The 21,204-nt window shown below is 44.9% G+C and overlaps 1 protein-coding gene across 1 annotated transcript in view; it reads left to right on the top strand.

Annotated features, from left to right (window-relative positions):
• VWC2 (von Willebrand factor C domain containing 2) overlaps nucleotides 1-21,204 on the top strand; it is a gene marked incomplete at its 5' end in the record, with an annotated part of 151,700 nt that overhangs the window by 4,322 nt on the left and 126,174 nt on the right. The window contains one exon of the mRNA XM_021709985.1: nucleotides 1-288. This exon is cut by the window's left edge and continues 3 nt beyond it. Coding sequence (XP_021565660.1) covers nucleotides 1-288 — 288 coding nt within the window. The remainder of the gene's footprint in view (nucleotides 289-21,204) is intronic.

Genomic DNA, 21,204 nt, shown 5'->3' with positions numbered 1-21,204 from the left:
CCCACGCCGGAGCCGCTGGACGAGTACGCGTACCCGGACTACCGCGGCAAGGGCTGCGTGGACGAGAGCGGCTTCGTGTACGCGATCGGGGAGAAGTTCGCGCCGGGTCCCTCGGCTTGCCCGTGCCTGTGCACCGAGGAGGGGCCGCTGTGCGCGCAGCCCGAGTGCCCGAGGCTGCACCCGCGCTGCATCCACGTCGACACGAGCCAGTGCTGCCCGCAGTGCAAGGAGAGGAAGAACTACTGCGAGTTCCGGGGCAAGACCTACCAGACTTTGGAGGAGTTCGTGGTAAGAGGCGCACGCCCGCCGGGCCACTGGCGCCTTCCGGGGGGGGGGGGGGGGGGGGGGGCGGTGGCCGACTCTGGGTCTGTGGTCCCCGCTCTGACCGAGCGCTGCTCTCTGGGTCTCAGAGAGCCGCTCTCTGGGTCTCACGCCCCTTTGCCGTGACCTCTCGTAACTCTCCAGAGGGCAGCGTGGCCAATCCATGCTGAGTCCTTGGGCGCTCCCGATGAAAGGGCTTCCTTGGGATGAAGCCCTTGGCTCCGAAGGGAATGGTCCCGACAGGTATCGGCTATGCTTTCAACATTAATTTATTGCTCCAATAATTTGGAAGTGTTGCCGGTGAAACGCTCGATCTGTTTGCAATCACAGGGTATATGAGACCATTTGGGATAGATTCTTCAGCTAATAGATAATTAAGGGAGACTCTTCATATAAATAAGCCATTTCCCGAGACTCTGTGTTCAGGGTATCACGCAAATGTTCTGAAAATGAAAAGACATTTGTTCATTGGGTGGCAAAACCAAGAAGTGCAGTGTATGGCTAAAAATGGCTTCATTTTAGATGAGGAGTAGTAATATTAGCAGCAGCTGTCTCCTTAATGCCTACGGTGTCTGCAGCTGTTTTTCACGTGCATTCCTTTCCTTAAGCCTCATACCACGTTAGAAGGTGGATTGTGATGGATTCTCTGCATTTTGTGGAGAAGAGGAAACTGAGACACAGAATATTTAAATAACGTGTTGAAGGCTACGCAGGTAATTAAGAAGCAGATTCATGTGCCAGGTAAAGCAGTCCTACACAACAGCTCGGGCTTTTAACCTTTTTACTCCTCTTGAACCAAAAGCCCAGTTCCTCAAGGAGGCTTCCTTTGGGTGGCCGGCCTAGACTTGGCCCTTTGATTCAGCATGCCCGGCAAGTCCTTCTTCGGCCTGCAGGGGGCGTCATGCAACCTGCAGCCCCTGAAGCAGCCTTTGGGATGCAGGTTGGGAGGAACCCTCGGGGCATCTCCCATCTGGAGTCAGCCTGTGAGATCTGCTGGTTCCACAGTTCAGGATAAGTTGTAGCAATAAATTGCCAAGTACTGCAGAAAGAGAAAGCCAGCAAGGACAGATCCATAGACAATGTATGGGGTGTGGGAAGAGTGCTGGGACATGGCGTCAGGGAGCATGGGTTTCCGTTCTGGCTTGGCCACTAACCAGCTAAGGACTGGAACAAAGGACATGTCCCTCTGGGATTTCTTTTCTTGTGTCTGTAAGATGTGGGACCAGCTATCGCTAAGGCTCGTCCATCAGGCCTGCATTGCTTAAATACTCACCGTTGGTTCCAGCTCTTTGGAGAAAGACAACTTAGATGAGAGGCTCACCTGAGCCAGGTCCAGGCCATACAAGGTTAAGTCAGGAACCCTGCCCTCAAAACGCTTTCTATCTACTGGGAAGTCTGGTAGAGACCTCTCCAGATGTTTTGGGTGCAACACAAAAGTGCACAGGCAAATGTGGCCAGGCAGAGGAACCCTTGGGTGCTGGAAGAGCCCAGAGGAGAAGCCTCCCATTCTGGCCTGGGGCAGGGTCATAGGTGTGGGCCCAACAGAGCAATTCTTTTCCTTCTTTGGAGTTCATACCATAATGGAACTCTTCTAAGTGGCTGGTTCTTAATTATTAACATTTGTTGTTTGCACCATTTATAGTTCCATAGTCATTTGTTAGAATTGTCCCGTGAGGTGGGCCAAGTAATCATTAGCACTTCCATCTAAAGAACCCAGATACTTTACAGAGCAGCCATTTATCCACCTGAGATCACAGTTAGAGGGAAGAATACAAACTTACGCTGTAGTAACTCATTACTAAGTGCTAGAAGCTATGAAGCTGCTTTTGGGGTGAGGTGGGGGGTGGGGGAGACACATCTCTTATTTGATTTCCGTTTGCAAAATTGGTAGTCAATAGGTAGAATGTGTTTTCAGACTCCGGATGGGAGATGATACTGACAAAAGGGAAATTGAAAAGATTACAATCTTGGAAAGAATTAAAATACCAGTAAAGCTATTTTTAGAGTATTAAGTGCATCTTCCATCTTTAAATGACATTTCATTTTTAACTTTCACGCAGTCATTACTAGATGCTGGGATGCACACATGCTTGAATGTTGCAAAATGGTTAAACATTTTAAATTATTTGCCTGCTCCTATAATATATCAGCTCCATAAAGGTATTGTATTACATCATGTTTGCTAATTTTTGCAAGTATCAGGAAAATTTATTGGCATTTCCCTAATTTAATGTGGCCTGTGAAACTCATGTAGCATCTCTATTTCTGTTTCCTTCTGTGTACAAAAGAGGAAACAATGCTTTGTTGGAGTGGTATTGGAAAGAAGAATGTAGCATGGTATAAGGTCAGCCATGAGTCTACAGGGTTTGTGGGTTGCAGTCATGGAGATTTGCTGTGATGCAGAGTACCAGGGCACAGCACTTGTTAAGATGCCTGCTCTGAGTATGCTGGGTTTCAGAGACAGATAAATTGTAGTCTGTAGTTTGCATAGCACAAAGTATAAAGAAGATGCAGAAGGAAAGCATTTTCTGTCTGAAATGCTCTACACTTCTTTGAAGATGTGTAACTCAAATGGAGACGGTGGCACAGCAGGGTCATGCTTGGAACACCGTTTACCTCAGTAGGGAAGGAGGTGAAAGGGAGATCACCTGCAACTCTTTTTCAGTGAGATGTACAGGTCCTTCAACAGTCTGCCTCCCTGCTTCCGGAGAGAGAGGGAGAGAGAGGGAATGAGAATGAATATCACCGAGGAGTCCGGACCCTCCCTGAGCAGTGGATGAACTCCAGAGTTGGCCTATGTCTGTGATGTGCCTTTGGCTCCAGCAGGAGCGTGGCTTCTTCCTGGGCTTTCCTTTCCTTGGGCACGTGTCTTCTTGATGCTTTCTCTGCCCAGTGCTCTGCATATTCCCAAACTATCTTTCTCCTTTTCTTTGTACTCTTTTACCATGTCAAAATTCCCACTCTTTACAGCCTGTTTAATCTCAGCTAGATACTGGCAGAACTCACTGATTCCAAAAAATATCATTAAGCTGCTATTGATGATGAGAGTAATATCCTCTTTCCCCCAGGGATGGCTGTAATTTAATTTGTACATCCAAATAGAAACATAGTTAATAGTAGAATTTTCTCCACTGTCTCTCGAATTATGTCAAATGTCATTTTTTTCTTCAACTTATACCAACAGGCATCCAACTTTATCTACTGGCTTATTTTTTAGTAAATGAAGGATACTTTTATCTGTGTTTTTCTTCCTAGAGTATGTTAGTCTGTTAGGGCTGCCATAACAAGGTATCATAGACTGTGTGGTTTAAACAACAGGAATATATTGCCCTACAGTCCTGGTGGCTGGAAGTCTGAGGTCAAGGCATCAGCAGGACTGGTTTCTCCTGAGCCCTCTCTCCTTAGCTTGTAGATACCTGTCTTCTCATGGTCTTCCCTCCACGTGTGTCTGTGTCCATATTTCCTGTTCTTATAAGCATACCACTCATATTGGATTGGGGCACACTCTAATGACTTCATTTTTAACTCAATTACCTCTTTAAAGACCCTGTCTCCAAATAGAGTCACATTCTGAGATGTTGAGGGGTGAGAACTTCAAAATAAGAATTTTAGGAATACGCAATTCAACACAGGGGTGTCAGTGATAAGAATTGACTTCACAGAAACAGGCCCAAAGACATATAAGCCATGGGAAGGGAGAAAGGATGCATCAGCAACTTCAGAAGAATGTGTTCATAAAGAAGATACACAGTGAGTGGCAATAAATTAAATGCCCATTCCATGTGACTATGTGACCCACCTTGGCCATTCTGAATCTGTTTCTAATCCATCCCAATGCCATGTTCGGAGTACTTGTGTTACTTGTGTGAATGAATCCTTGTGTCACAAATAACTAAAAAATGAAGAGGAAGGGCTTTGTTGAGTTTTAAATTCACCTGGATGAGGATGGCAACCTTCCAGTCCAGAAGAAAATCACATTTGAAAGCCATTAGTGAAAGAAAGATTCTGTTTTGATCAACAAAACAAGTTGTTCCCATCACGAGAACCCCAGTCCCCTGCAGGACTGTGAAGACCGAAAGGGGAGTTTGCAAGCTTGTTTCATAGAACTTAATGGAATTTATGTGACCTCCTGAAATAATCATGCAGGGCAACTAAAACTTCACATCTCTTTGCTTTTGGTTGCCATTGTGTCCACTCTGCTTATCATAGTGGATCAGGAGCTCTGAGTGGCAGTTGTGTGAGTGTTTAAAGAAAACAAGAAGATGAATTATTGTTAAGTGTGGCTTGGTAGACTGTCTTCCAAAGCATGAGGACTGCTGAGAGGAAGAAAATGGGAAGAAGGATTTGTAGGTGAAATGATTTGAGACTACTTAGTTAAACCAAACCCTCTTCAATGGCTTTTGTATCTCACTGGCCATTAACCCTATGCAAAAATCTCATTTCTAGATTTTTATCAATAAAAAAATCTAACATGAAATTTGGATTCAGAACCTCCATCTAAATAGATCTGTATTGCAATTATGAGCAAATGCCAGTAGACAGAGCCACAGTTGTTCACAATTGTCAGTCTAATGGTATTTATATTCTTTTGGCCGATGTTACCTAACCAAAAAAAAAAAAAAAAATGCTATTATTATCACCCTTTGCCAAGAAAAATGCGTCAGTCTGTGTGAGGTTTATGTTCTTTCTGAAAGTGAGCCTACTGTATGTGCTGTTACTGCCTCTGAGTTTGTTTTGGTTCTGAGTAAGATTTTGCAAATTCTGGATTTCTCAGTTTCTGCCTTACTGCTTAAAGCCATTTAAACAGTAAGGGAAAAAAAGCAAGGAGTCCATATGGCTTCTGTAGACTTTTCAGATGTGTTCCTAACCCAGGTGGGAGAAACACAACTTTATTTATGTGCTTCACACAATATTTGGTGTGTTATGATGATGTAAGTATGAAATAAAAGTATAGCCTTTTATAATGGACAGAAGGGAACCAATATTTATCCAGTGCCTATATTTTTATACATTGGCTTTTTGGGGTGAATAATTTAATACAACAGACTGATAAGTTGGGTGGTATTTTCTTTATTTTAAAGGTGAGAAAAGTAAGTTTCAAAAAAATTCAGTAACTTGACCAAGGTCACAGAGCTAATGGATGGTAGAACCAGGGTTTGACTCCTAGCATGTTAAACTCTGAAAATTGTAAATTTCCATCTATACCACAATATTTTCATGACCACCTGGTGATGAAGTGGCATTTTGGGTGTGGTGGAGAAGACTTCGGGTAGCTGGAGATGAGAAAACATATACAGCCTAGAGTACCTGGCCCACATTTGTATCCAATACATTTTTGATCCATTTGGCTAAGCATTTATTTATGTAGATTTATGTCAGATTTAACCCCGCTATCTAGGATAAAATAAACGTGTTCTTCAAAGTATGAACTCTTGAGTTGTGATAAGAATAGAAACATTTAGTCCCAGGAGTTCCTCGAGGGGAAGGGAGAACATGTCCAGTGGGCAGTGGACAGAACACTAGATCTTGAGAGGCGGACAGGACCGGGGCATGTCAGACCCATGTGGGGCAAACAGCTGGCCCAAGACCCAGATTCATCCTGAGGAGATATTCTGTTTGGCTCATAGCATATACGACATTTGTTTGACTAGTGCCAATATTTGACAAATGAGAAGTTCATGTAAATTCCCAGATTGCCTGTATCTTACGAAAATGAAATGATTCCCAGATGGCAGCCATCTGCCAGGGCTGTGAAGGGCTGCTCTATTGGAAGGGCATTTGCTCTCCAGCTGACCACATCCCTACTGAGTACATGTGTGATTTGCCCATGCTCCTGCAGACGCACAACTTTGTGGCATCTCTTTGTTCACAGGCAGGGAAATTTCACCTTGGAAAATTGGTGCCTCATCCCAAATCATAGACAGCTGTTATCTAGAGGAAGTTTAGGAATGTAGGTCCTATGCTGTCAAGTCCCATCCCCTTCAGTTTGGGTGGAATCAACTTCTAGGACTTTGAGGACAGGGTACTTATCATCTGAAGACGTCAGTGCAAACCCTTGTTCTGTTTCCTCCCTCCCAGGCCTCTGTATACAATTTGCAGAGCCTTGTTGTTTTCTAGTTGTAAAAAGTGGATACTATCCTGCATTTCTCTCACACTGTAAGAAGTAAATGAGATATGTGTGGAAACAGTTTGAACCTGTAAAGCTCTGGCCAAAGTTGATGTGGATGTTTAGGTGATTTCTGCTGGACATGCAGTTCACAGGATGGTGGCTTCACCCTGGCACAGTCTTTATTCTTTAGAACTGCTGGTTAATGCTCTCACCACTAGGGGTGGACTCCACAGAGCTGTTTTCTCATAAAGCATTTCCTACTTTGATGACCTCTCCAAATCCAATTAGTCCTAACAGAAAAATCACTCTTGTATTCATTTCAAAATATTTGAATACCAAGTGTCAGGCCCTGGGCCAGATCCTGAGATGCAATGAGCAGCAAAGCAGTCCCTCCAGGAGACAGGCAGTGGCACTGTGGTGTGTGACGCGTTGTGAGGGCCTGGGTGAGGGGCTCAGGGGGACACACAACCTACAGGTACTCTACTATTTATTATCATTAATACACTCTTGTTGATGGCTCATTTTTATTTTATTTTATTTTATTTTTTTGAGTTGGAGTCTCACTCTGTCGCCCAGGCTGGAGTGCAGTGGCCGCTCCCGGCCACCGCAGCCTCGACCTGCTGGGTTCCAACGATCCTTCCGCCTCAGCCTTCTGAATAGCCAGATTTACAGGTGCGCGCTACCATGCCCGGCTAATTTTTTGATTTATTGTAGAGATGAGGTCTCGAACCCACGGGCTCAGGCAATCTACTCACCTCAGCCTCCCAAAGGTGCAGGATTACAGGCTGAGCCACCGAGCCCGGCTGATGGCTCATTTTTAAACGATAGAGGAGTCCTGAGTTCGGTGTTGTAGGGGCAAAAAAAAAAAAAGAATTTGTCTCAAATATAACAATTGGGAGTTTGAGTAAAGGTTGTGGTTTCCCACCTAGGCCTACATACCTTGTAACTATCCTTCACAGTACTTTTCTGACCACATAGCTGGAAATCCTTCTTGCTCCCTGTTTGTTCCAAGGCTGAGATCCTGCCAGCTGGATCTCACTGCTCAGTCTATTTCTGTCGGGCACTGGGGTGCGGCCAGGACATAGACTGCCTTTCAAATCTGCAGTAAAGGATGATGTCAGGCATCTGCCGATGGCCCTGTGAGTCTCTCAGAAGCCCTGGGCCTGTGGAAACGCATAGGGACTAAAAATTAAAACGCCATTTGGCTCTGCCTGTTTCCAGGTATGGCCAAAGAGATGTTGCTTTAAACCCGAGGAGACCATTCCTTTCCTGGGAATATGGAAGACAGCCTCAAACGCCACCTTTTACAAAATTCATGAAGTCCCAGCTATCACAAAAATCACATCTTTTTAAAAGCACAGCTGAAGGTAACTCCTAGAGGGGGAAGTTGAAATCCGTGAGCAAAGTTCACTTTGTAGTGGCGGCTGTCTGGGAGCACCTGTTGATCCCCAGACTGGGGCACTTGATGAGTTCAGGTCCCCAAGTAAAGAGAATCAGATCAGGATCTATCTCATAAAGCGAAGGGGACCCAAAGAACTTGTCTGGCAAAGGGACACTGTAGGCAAACAACCCTTGATGGGCCTTGGCACTGTGTAGAGGGAAAAGAAATGTTTGTGTTTCCCTGAGCAGTTGCTGTCTCTAGTATGCATGCCCTCTTATGGGTGTATATTCCAAATTTATGCTTCCCTATGTGGTCTGGAAGTTTCAAGTGGAATATGTTTTTAAAAGATGTCAACAAGTATCTGAACTAATCCAACACACATGAGGGAATTCTCCCTTCACCCAGGCTGCAAAAAATTCCCACAAATAGTGTTCCAAGAAATAAAAATTACACACAAAAAGAGGACATCTTAAGCAAGAGGCAGCCAAGACAAAGCAGTCAAATCAGACCTAGAGACTGGAATATAAAATGAGTACATTTCATACGAATACAAAAATGCTGGAATAAATTGCATGGGTAAATGACAGGAACATATCTCAAGTAATAGCTCTGGAGTTCTATTTATATGAGTAAATAGAACTCATATAAATGAATGAAATGAACTCCATGTAATTAATATTCAGTGAGAAGGCTTAACAGTAGTAGGTTAGATACAGATTCAGAGAAAATTTAGTAAACCAGCAGATAGATCTGAAGAAGTTACCTGGCATGAAACACAAACCTATAGATGAAACATCGGAAAGAGATATTTTGATGCATGGAGGACAGACTGAGATCTAGCATACATCTGGTTATAATTCTAATGGGAGTAGTAGATAATATGGGAGAAATCAAGAGATAGTGTCCTACATTTTCTAATTGAAAACATTTATTTTCTGATTCAGGAAATCCAGTGAATCTAAAGAAAGATAGATAACAATATATCCACACCTAGCCATATTACAGTGAGACTGCAAAATACCAAAGGCAAAGAAAAGATGTTCAGAGCAACCAGAAAGAGAAGACATTACCTCAGAATAACAGTGAGTAAACTGACAGCAGACACTTCATCAAGAGCAGAAAACACAACACAGTAGGAGAACAGCTTTAAACAACAAAGATAAATAAGTGTTCATCTGATGGTGTATCCAGCAAAACTGTCTTCCAGGAATGAACCTGAAGAAAGATATTTTTAAGCAATAGTATAAAGAGTTTGCTACCAAAAAATTTTTACTTGAAGAACTTCAAAATGGAATCTAAAGGATGAAATACAAGAGGAAGGAACATGATCTCAGAAGCAAAGTCACAGAGTCAGGGAAGAGTGCATAAAATGCGTTGTGCATGCAACTGTTGACCAGTGGTTCCGACTCTACCCAGGGGATGTTGCAAGGCCTGGTGATATTTTTGGTTGTCATAACTGGCGGGTGGGGTAGGGAGAATGTTACCGACATCTGGTGGGCTGAGGCCGGAAATGCTGCTTGGACCCTTCTGTGTACGGAGCAGCCCCTGACAATTCCTGTCAGTAGTGCTGGGGTGGAGAACAGATCGTAAACTAGATAATGTGACTGTCCAGCATGGTTATGAGGAACTGTGGGTTGAGCTGGTGTGCTTTGCCATGCAAGGGTTGGTTTGTCTTGTACTGAATTTTTAGTTGGGAACATTTTACTTATGCAGGAAAGGTTACCAAATAAAACTGTTCCTAGAAATAAAATAAACATTCCAAATAAAACATTCCTAGAAAATAGGTACTGGGAGCTAACTCAGCTTTAAGCCAAATTATGAAACAGGTGAACATTTTCTTTTTTGTTGTTGTTTTTGTTTTTTGAGTCAGAGTCTCACTCTGTCACCCAGACTGGAGTGCAGTGGCACGCTCCTGGCCACTGCAGCCTCGACCAGCTGAGCTCCAGTGATCCTTCCACCTCAGCCTTCCAAGTAGCTGGGACTACAGGCACGTGCTACCGCACCTGGCTAATTTTTTGCTTTATTGTAGAGACGAGGTCTCGCCAAGTTGCCTAGGTGGGTCTCAAACCCATGGGCTCAGGCAATCCACTCGCCTCGACTTCCCAAAGTTCTGGGATTACAGGCTGAGCCACCTAGCCCGGCCAGGTGAACATTTTCAAAGGTACCTCCCATTGGCCAAGGCGCCACCCAGCTCCACTCCGCCATGGGCCAGCTTTTCTATCTTTCCTGAAATGAAGGTCAAAATACTTGGAAGTGATAGTCCCTTCCTACCTGGCTTTCTGTACCCTCTAGGCACTAGGCCACTTAGAAATGGATAGTACTGTAGCTTACTAAATGCATTGGCCCTCCTGTAGGGTATCTCAGCTTTCCTCCTATCTAGCTTTAAAAACAATGTTTAATTTACATTTCACATTGTACTTTTGAACTCGGTGTGCTTCTTAAAATGGTATCTCAATATTTTTGTTTTAAGAGATTTGAAGCAAATAAATATAATAAAATTAATCTCGAGCAAGTCACCACTCTTACTAATTCCCCTGAAGTGTCAGGAGCTCCTGCCTGGTGACACTCTTGCATTGCCATCGCTATGCTCTGGGGACACAGGACCCAGCCAGTGGAGAGGCTGAGATGTGCAGGGAGTCCGCAGGTGGCAGGGAGAGGCTGCATTCCGTTCTCCTGCGGGTGCAACTGCCTGAGCCCCTTCACCTTCACTTGCTGGTGAGGGAGCTATCCCACACGTGCAAAAATGTCAAGGTGGGTAGGTTGACAAAGAAAAAGGATTCTGACAAGGATGCTACTACCTTGGCCTGGGTGTGAGAAGCCAGGAGAGACAGATGGCCTGAGGTATGATCTGTGCTCTGATGTCTGCTTCCCAGCTCAGGGTACCTCCCGGTGACAGCGGAGTTCACTTCTGGGCGCCTAGTGCCCTCCAGGAAGCCAAGAAAATAAGCTCATCTTGCTTCTGGGTCACAGCAAGGGATGACAGATACAATTTAATGGTCAGATCTCAGGAACTATTGAACCCACATGTCTGTGTGCAATAATTCCTTTGTGTGTGAGCAAGCGCTGCCGTGTCGTCACCACTCAAGCTTAAAACCCCACGGAAAGGGACTTCATTAACTGGAGAAACCACCGTGGGTGTCCTGTTCTAATTTCAGAATGCCTCGGAGGAGGCTTAGCTTCAAGAAAAGGTGCAGGGCCAGACATGTGAGCTGCCAGCACCCATCCACTCCTGGCTTGGCCTGTGGCCCAGCATTTTCTGGGTAATTGGCAGCTGACCCACTCTAAAGGCCCTGTAACAAGACAGCCAGACTTTGACTTCAGATGGAATCTAGACGGGCATCCACTTGGGTCACTTTATAGTTGCGGGGAAGCCTCTTGTGGGAGCTGGACCAGCTTTGGGTAAAGGCGGACTGAAACACCCCTTTAGTCATCTCCATCACTCCTGCTTCAGGTGAGCACGGCCACTGCCGTCTCGAGTGAAAAAATGCCAAAAGAGAGCGTGTGTGGGGGGGTACGCATACTAGGCTCATTGCATTAAAGTTTTCCCCGGTTTGCTACAATTACTGCCACTCCCCCTATTACACACCTCCTTCACTGTCTCATTTTCTAACTTGACTGGTCCCTGGAAGACTTAGAATTTGTCACCTCCAAGAAGACGAATCCTCTTGTCATACCTGTCTTTTAAAAGCCTGCTCTTTGGAAGACATTTGATTTCGGTCATTTATATATTAAGTGAAAACTAGGCTCTCTGTTTTTCTTTTCTTCCAAAGATTACTTAGCTTTAACCTGTTAATTACAAAACAAAAGGTTTTGATTTTCCCATTTTTTTAAGAAGGGGAGTTCAGCTTTTAACAAAGTTGTCAGAGGGCTTTCTTGGCCCCAAGTAGATGACCCAATACAATTGATACAACATCTCTTCCCTTAAAGGCTTAATTTAGGGATTTATGAATGAGCAAATTATCTATTAAAGCAATTCCACAAAAATCTCCACATCATCTATGCTTCCCAGGTGGGAAGGGCGAGGGTCCCCTATACTGAGCCCAGTGCTTAGGGTGGCATGGCTGGCTGGCTATGGCCCTGTGGCTCCGCACTCCTCTTCTCTCATAAAGATTACCTGATTGATGTGTGCAGCAGTTCAGGGTAGAAGGTCAGGGCTGCTCTGCAAAGCACACACCTACCTCCCCCTGGTAGAAGTTAAGGTGGGGTGGGGGTGCTGGTGGCCAGCATGCTTTTTGCTGCATTCACTCTGACTGTGTATTTTTCAGACTGGCAGATTCCAGACTGTCTGTCAGGTCTGGATCATCAGCAAAGAGGAAGGCGGTCTCCCTCCTTCTCCCTTAGCTACTCTGCTGTTTACCACCAGATAAATACACAGTGTGAACACTGCCAGTATTTTTTCCCCTCGTAATTGACCTAGTAAATTCCCGTATGATCTGTATTAATCTGAGGGAATTATTCAGGAGAGAATTTGAAAGATGCTGGTAGACGAGGGTCTGGCCTGGAGCGAAACCGTGAAGAGGGAAAAGTTGTCTATGGTGCCTGAGAAGAAAGCAGTGTTGCCTTAGATTGTCAGGCTGTTGTACAGTTAATCTGTTGTGTGGTACCTGGAGTTGTATTCTTCCTGAAACTCAGAAGCTGACAGCTTTTGGGGACAGTTAGTTCTTAATCCCCTTTGTGTGCAAATTCGTTCTCTGACAGAGAGCGGAAAGACAAAGAGAACAAACAAAAAATGTCCTTTCTGAATGACCAGACAGCAGAGGCACTGCCTTACCTCCTGGTGCCGTTTGTGTTAGAGGCTGAAAGGGAGCTTGTGAATCAGCTGCATTAACTTTTGGATTAATTCTCTTGTTGAGGGAGACTGTTGGAGGGGCAGGTGTGAGGTGTTGTCTTTCTGTGCTGACCTTGATGGGCAAAGGACATGAGGCAGCTGAGCAGCTGCCAGTCTTTGGGGCCTGGGCGACTATGGCTGTGGGCCGCTGCCCCCAGGGGACCCTTGGGACCCTTGTGCTTGTCAAGTCTGGACAGTGTGGCTAATTTGAGAAGGCTGTTTCAGGGTAGAAACCTAAAGTAGTAATAGGAGTAGATGTGGTTGCAGGCAACAGTTGGGAGAAGACAGTGTCCCGCAGGTAGTGAGGAGAGTGGATGGGAGGAGGCAGAGTCACTGGCAGTCCAGGATGCAAGTGGACTCTGACTGATTATTCATGAAGATTTTGTGTTGGTGGCCTGGTGGGGGGAACAGACCCAGCTTCGGGGTCTGCCCTGGCTGGACAATTCACCGTTGTTGAATAGAATCCTTCCTGTATTTTCCTTCAGCTCCCAAATAAAACAGTTTCTGGCTATGAGAAGCTGATGAGATTTAGTTGTTTAGTCAGCAGGGGACTTCGTGACTTCCCTCCATGTGCCTCATGCTGGGAGTGTGAGCCGGACACAGGGCTTGATAAATGGAGCAGCTAGAAAGGACACTTTCGCCATCTGGTGACAAAACTGTGACAATGACTTTGGGAGGCTGCCTGTGTCCTGGGCTGAAGGGAAAGGCTGCTTTATAATACAGTTTGTGCCTCTGGCAACTTGTTTCTCAGTCTGAGGTCATCAGAATAATCATTTTCAAGGTAAAAATGAATCAACAGTATTTGTACGTGGAAACACGAGGGTCATTTTCTTTTTTTTTTTGAGTTGGAGTCTCACTCCATCACCCAGACTGGAGTGCAGTGGCCGCTCCCGGCCACCACAGCCTTGACCTGCTGGGCTCCGGCGATCCTTCCGCCTCAGCCTTCCAAGTAGCCGGAATTACAGGCATGCGCTACCGCGCCCGGCTGATTTTTTTTTTATTTATTGTAGAGATGAGGTCTCGCTGCCCAGGCGGGTCTCAAACCCACGGGCTCAGGCAATCCACTCACCTCAGCCTCCCAAAGGCGCGGGATTACAGGCTGAACCACAGAGCTCGGCTTATTTTCTTTAGTTTTAGATCATTAATTTTTGTTCCGTGACTCCTACATCTGCTGATGGCTGGAAACAGTTGTTCTTAACTGTAGGTTTCCAAGTCTCCTCTGGGGTACCCAGTCTTTAGGGTATCAGGAATCGGATTTCTTTTGGGCAGTTGCTAGCTTTTGGGGAGCTGTCCCCTCTGAAGACACCTCCCACCCTTTTTAATTTGTCCAAACAGCTCGTTTGGGGATGTGGGAAGGACTCATGCAGTGTCCCTGTGTAGGCAAGGGAACCTCATCCTTGTGCCCTCTCCTACTTCTGGCCTAGTCTTCTGTGGTAGAACCTCGTCCCTGGTGCCAAGATGCAGCAGGTCCCATGCGTCCTGGGGTGTTGTCTTGCCTCCTGCAGCCCCTGATGTTGGGACCCCCACACTCTGCAGCTTCCCTGTCCCAGCCCTCCGGCACCACTGATTCCCAAGGACCCCTGCTGCGTTGCCCCAGAAGGGGAGGGCCCGAGGGGAGGCCCGCCTGATACCTGCTCAGTCAGAATCCCTGGATCCCTCCTGTGCCTGGTGGGGTCCTGGAATCATATTGAAGGCCAGCTTTCTCTGAGAGGCTTCCAGGAGAATGGGGAACCAGCTCAAAATTTGCAGACCCCTGAACCTACAAGAATGTTTCTGATAGATCCTTCCACTAGCTCCCGGTTACCCCAGCCTGGGTCGTGGCATTTGACCTCCTGACCTTGTACTTGGTCCTTCTTCCTTTCTCCCACAGGGACTTCTTTTTGGACCCAAAGATACTTTGCTTTCCCTTGTGTTAAGTTCCTTTAGTCACATCTTCATTCTTCCTGCTCTATGACTGAACCTCCAGACTTTGGCCACTGACCTGTAAAAACCCAGCTTAAGAAATGCTGGAAACGACCACTTTTTCCCTGGTCACAAAGCTTGAACCATGTCATCCCTAGCAGTTACCTAATTACTTGTTCTAGGTTGTGTCTACCCTCTAGAAAACAAAGGCTTGACTTATAGATACAGTTGTGGAAGCTGAAGAGGACACGCTTCATTATTTCATGGTACTATCCTTCCCAAGTGCTGTCACTACTAGTATATTTGGGCCTCCGATCCACAGATTTTGTACGTGCTGGGCTACCTGCAAAGGAATTGAGCATCTTCAGATTTTACTATCTTGGGGTATGGGGTGCTGGAACCTATCCCCTAGCAGATACCTGGAGTTAACTGTCATGAACACTTGAGGGCCTGTTGTGTGCACCACTCACTGCTTAAACATTTTGTGAGCATTTATGTATTTCCTCATTCCCATTTTTCAGAAAGAAAAGACTGAGGTTCAAGCTCCAGATAACTTGCTCAAGGTCCCACAGTTAATTGGGGAAGAACTTGGCTTGGACCCAGAGAGTCTGATTGCTCTCTCCTGCCACATACTTCACTGAACATCTTTGATTTTGCACTCCTGTGACCAGGCGGTGTCTGTGATGATTGGTAGCCCACTTGGTTCCACGGGTGTCTTCCTTCTTCCCCTCTTTATTTGAGGACATGGAGGCTCCAGAAGGGCCAGCGACTGGTGGGAGATAGTGTGGTCTAATTCTGGAGCTGCTTGTTATCCTGAGAACCACCGGAATGCTGTGCCTTGTGAGTATGATTTCTCCTGTCTCCTTGGCCGCCTTTGTGACCCTTGCTTTTGTTCAGGGGAAGACTGAGATCTCCCATTATGGTGGCTGGAGGCCTCCGCATAAGTCCTGCATCCAGCTTTGCATTTTGCCTCAGGCTTGGCTGGAGGAGGCGGGATAGCTGGGCCTCTGCGCAATCTCCTGTGGGAACCCCTTGTGGTTTCCATCCAGAGAAAGGATCGTGGGATTGTCCCATGTGTCTCGTTCTGGTCCAGGGACGTCAGGACGGTCAAGGGCTTTCCCAAGGCCACATGGCAGTGTTGAGGAACTAGGTCTAGGACCCAGTTTCCTACCTTCCACCACCTGCCTGTGTCTGTAGATCTCAGAGTGCCCTGAAGTTCCTCAGTGAATGCACCAGGTGGACACTCTGAGAGGCCCCTGCAGAACGTTCCATGGCGACAATGTTTCTTTGAAACATTGAAGAAGAGCTGTAGCCATGCTTCCCTACATCTTCCCTCAGATGGCTGCTGTTTGGGGTTGATTTGCGGGATGTAGAGTATTTCCTGGCATATTTTAGGTATTTCTAATGTCCTTTGATGTGGAGTGAATTTGTATCTCAGAATAAATATTTTTTTAAAGATTGTGTTTAAAGTGTAATAAATGCAAGTAAGTGATATGCAGACTCTGTCCAGGCACCCCTTAGTTTCTCTCAGTGCCATTCTTATGTCACATTTGTTTCCGATTCTCTTTTTTAACAACACAAAGAGTACATATACAACTAGACATTGCTTCCCATTCCACCCACTTTCCTTCCACTGCAGAAGTAGCTGTTGTAGTGAAGCTTCTACAGACACCCCTGCACTGGGTTTGTGTTGTACTGGGGGCCAGTGTCTGTAACCACCTACTGCTACTTGTGTTTTCAAAGATTGGCATTTATACAAATAGCATAATACCATGTATCTTTTTGGCAACTTTTTTTTTCTCTTCTGTTTCTATTTTTGAGCTCCATCTATGTTATTACATGCTTGCTTGTTAATTTACCACCACTGTCTAGTATTCCATCTGATGAACATATCAGTTCTCTTACTAATGGTCAGTTTCTAACTTTTTTCTATTACAAACTTTTAGGGGTTGAGATTTTCAGTAAGTGGCATGTAAATAGCACCCTGTTATTTCACTTCCAAGTTTGAAACTGAGAAGTGACACAGAGATAGGGATCGATGTCCTGAGTGGAGATGTGTAGCCAGATGGATGACCTGCCGGTGGGCCAGAGGCCTTGCTGTGCCTTTGCTGTCTGAGCAACCACAGAGCTCACCTGTAGGGGTACCTGCCAGCTGCTGAAAGGAGGGAACAAATGCCATCATCCTTTGGAGGAGCTTACATCCAGAGAGACAGAGAGAGTCAGCAGGGCCAAGCGAGTGGAGCTGCTGTGGAGTTTCTTTGATCGCTTCCTCCCTGAGACACAAAACTGAAGCCTGGGAAAGAAGCTGTGGGATTTCTCTCACTCCTGCCCTCCCATTACCTCCCATGTATCGGGATCCAAATCTGTAGTGCCGTTGCACACCAGCAAATATAACAGCTTCCGTTTCCCTCTTTTTTGTCAAACTTGATGCATCAGACATTCTCTCCACACAACTCTAGTGTGCATGAAATATTCTCTCATTTGGTTGGCATTTTCCTGATTTTTAGTAAAATGGGCCATTCTTTCATACATTAGCTGACCATTCAGATTTTCTCTTTCGTAAATTGCCACTTAATAGATTGCTCATTTTTCTTTTCAATTCTTAAAAATAATTCATATTTTATTCATAGGATTTCTTTCATATTCTGGATGCTGGTAGTTGGCACTTCCATGTTGATAACTATAGCAACAGCAACTGGCATTTATTAGGCTTTGTATGTCTTAATTCATTCCTATGAGCTAAATACTGTTATTATTCTCAATTTGTAGTTGAGGACATTGTGGCATGGCAATGCTAGGTCACTGGCTCAAACTCCCACCGATACATATTTTGGAATTTGAACCCATGTGGGTTGGCTGTACTGTTTTTGGTCCTTATCATACAGTAAGTGAGCTCAGCAGGTGGGTTCACATGGGTGCTGGAACCAAAAGCCAGAGAAATACATGTTTCATGTGATTCAGAGGAGATATTGTTGGTTAAGGTAGATCCAAGCTGACCTTGTCTGGTGGTGCGAGGACCACAAGCACAGGATGTGCTCACACATTCCTCAGGCTTTACAGGGTGAATTCCTAATCTCTTCCCTCTCGCCCTGCCCAGTTTGACCTGCTATCGCTTCTCTTCATTGCAGCTCAACTCATCCAGTCTAGAACATGCAACATCCTTTGGATGTATCACTATCCTTTATCCTCTCATCTGCATGACCTCCCCTCTTCTCTACCTGCCCTAATCCTCCCATATGACTTAACAAAATTCCAGTTTATTCTCTGCCCAGTCATTCCAACCAGAAGTGACAAGGTTGCCTTTAAAACTCTCAATATACGCATGGCTCAATGAGCACCTGATTTTTTTTCTTTCTTTCTTTTTTTTTTTGGCATTTTGTTAGTTTAACTTCGATAAGTATATATCTCATCTGCCTAACTCGATTGGGCCTTGGTGGTAAATGACTTATGTATGTCTTCATATCTCTTCTTGAGAACACGGTAGCCTTATGCAGTTGGTCAATAGAAGAATGATGGATGGGCCAACGGTTGATTTGGGGAACCTAACGTTGTTACCCTGGGTCTCTCAATGTGCAAGAGATGTGTCCATATTGCATATCTTTTATATTTGGATTTGAAAAATTATTTGTCAATGGTGTAAATAAGAAAGAATGAACCTTCAGTTATTCAATGCAAGTGTTTAGATGTTTGAAGAAGATGCTGACTGGGAGAGTAGAGCAGAGAGTCAGGCCATATGGAACAGGTGAAATGTGGTGTAGCAGTGATGCATGAACTTAAGCTCTGAACTAGAAGCAGAATCTTGATGTTTGACTTTCTGATCCCAGGCTTTGCACTGACTCAGTTGCCACCATCCCTTTACACATTGTCTAGCTCCTTCTTTTTTATTTTTTTATTTTTACTTTTTGAGTAAGAGTCTCACTTCATCACCCAGGCTGGAGTGCAGTGGCACACTCACAGCCACCCCAGCGTCAACTTGCTGGGCTCAGGCGATCCTTCCGCCTCAGCTTTCCAAGTAGCCAGAACTACAGGTGCATACTACCACACCTGGCTAATTTTTTTTTATTTATTGTAGAGATGATGTCTCACCAAGTTACCCAGGCTGTTCTCGAACCCGTGGGCTCAGGCAATCCCCTCGCCTCAGCCTCCCAAAGTGCTGGGATGACAGACTTGAGCCACCGCGCTCAGCTTATCTAGCTCCTTCTTTAAAGTCACTGCTTTTGTGTCTGTATTCTTTATTCCATTTGTGGATTAAATGTGTAATTCTAACCTTGGTCTTTTTCAATAGAGAGGTCATTATTCCTCTTTCCTTAGGTGAGCAGCACCTTGTGACATATTGAGCAACTTTTCCTGAAGCAAAGCTGTAGATTTTATTTTTTATGTTTTCCATAATGTGCTGTACAAGTTCATTTTAGATCTTGTGTCTTTCCAACCATTTCTTTCTTGACTCAGTCAATATTTATTGAGCTCATTCAGCATTTTCGCTGGCCCAGTTATAGACACGACTGAGGGAAGGCACTGGCTCTGGAGTGGCACGAAATGTAATTGGTTGTCCCTTTTGTGCAGATGGGGGTTAAGGACCTTAGTGACAGAAACTCTGCTGAGAGGCCTGGCAGCCTTCGGCAATCTCGAGACTTAAAGAGTTTCCAGGAAGGGAAGCACTGGAAGAGGTAGATAGGAAAGAAGGGGGCAGACCAGATCTCGGAGTTTCTGTTTTCATGTTACACTTACTTTGTGTCATTGCAGAACACAACAATTTCGGGGTTAGAAAAATCAGTGGAATATCTCTAGTGAGAGAAGAAATAGTGAAATGGAGAGAAGAATTTCTTCTATGCTGAATAGTTGTAAATGAGAAAGTTCTATCCTGAAGTCTATTAACTCATACTTCTCTTTCTTCACTGTGTTTAAATTAATCCCATCTATGAAACCACTGTAATTACTTTGGAGACTGTTCTGGAGATTTTGTGCCTCCCGTCTGTCGGCATCAAGCCCGAAATTGTGCTTTAGCCACCAGGAGCCAGTGCCCTTGGCAGCAGTGGAATTTCGTGGCACCTGATCCAGCAACTCACAGGCAAATGCTCTGGAGTGATGGCAGTTGTGGTGGCTGCTCCCCAGGTGTCAGGGCCCTGAGCACAGGCCTCTCTTACTTCTCACAGGAAAGTGTGTTGGCATTCCCAAGTAGGTGGGCACACTTGTGGATGGCGAGGGAATGCTGCCATTGCAGACAGAATGGGGCGGGAGGCAGTGTCTGAAAAAGACTTCCTGCCTCCCACAGTGGAAAGACATTTGAGACATAGAAGAGAACAGGATTAAAATCAAGCTTATTTCTACAGTATTTCAGAGCCTGATCCTTCTCGTGGTTGTAATAAGTATAATCACAGTTATGAAATTAAAAAGGTAAAGCTTCTTATAGATAGATGCCTAATTGCACCTGAGTTCATTAATGTAAGAGATATACCACAAAATACAAAGCTCCTTAAACGTTACCCAAATAGGAGTGTGAATCCCAGCCTGTCTACCACTTACCATCATATGGCTCTTTGGTTTATGCATAAGTCACTTGATTGAAACATTATCCAGTTTTATAAGTCTTATTCTTCATTTAAGAATTGCTTCACGTGTAGACTATATTACCTACTCTGGCTTAATTATTTAGAAATAGATTCAATATTTATTTTGCAGTCCTTGCTGCTTGTATGCATAGGATATAGACTTGTCTATAATTACTGTGCATTATAAAGGTCTACTTAATTATGAATAATTTTGCTTTACCCTTGAGTGATATCTTTACATAGCCTCTATGCATGTTGTAGTCATAGTTGTTTCATTAAAAAAAAATATCGCCAACTGCGTCTGTTCTCCACTGTCTTGCTTCAGACTTGAGGGTCTATTTCTTGCGCCCATTTTAGAGTACTGTGGTTTGTCAAACAGAGTTTCTGTGGTGACTCTGAAGGTCATGTGGACGAATGAGACAGAATGGTGTGGTCAGCTTAGAGACCCTGCCTGGGGATGCCAGGTCTGACACGACATGCCCCTTTGATAATCTTTCTCACCACACCCTGCCACCATTCATACGCTTACCTTCCTGAAAAATGGTGGAAGTGGTATTCATCTCTCTGGGCACAGGACTGGAATGAATGAACAAACAAATGGGATATCTTCATTTTCATTCCCAATTCCGAGAAGCCATGTTCTTATGATCCAACAAAATTTTTGGCTACTCTTGGCAGTACTTAATTTTGGCTACTCTTAAGAATGAATTCTTTTTCTCAAATGCCTAAATGTCTCCCTAGGCTATGCATCTAAAATTTTTTTTTTTTTTTTTTTTTTGAGACAAGGTCTTACTCTGTTAACTAGGTTGGAGTGGCACTATCATGGCTCACTGCAGCTTCAACCTCTTGAGCTCAAGTGATCCTCCTGCCTCAACCTCTTGAGTAACTAGGACTACAGGCATGTGCCACCACACATACACAGCTAATTTTTCTATTGTTTTATTGACAAGCTCTGGCTTTGTTGCCCTGGCTGGTTTCCAGCTCCTGGCCTCAAATGATCCTCTTGCTTTCATCTCCCAAAGTGCTGGCATTGCAGGTGTGAGTCAGTGCACCGGGTTAAACTCTTGAATTTGTACAAAACTTGAATTTGTAACTCAGAGATTGTGAAGAGTGA

This window comes from Carlito syrichta, unplaced genomic scaffold (genome assembly GCF_000164805.1).
Source record: "Carlito syrichta isolate Samal-C Ts95f unplaced genomic scaffold, Tarsius_syrichta-2.0.1 Scaffold287843, whole genome shotgun sequence".
Classification (NCBI taxonomy): domain Eukaryota; kingdom Metazoa; phylum Chordata; class Mammalia; order Primates; family Tarsiidae; genus Carlito; species Carlito syrichta.
Note: the sequence above shows the minus strand (reverse complement) of the source record. Positions and strands in the feature narration are given on the sequence as shown.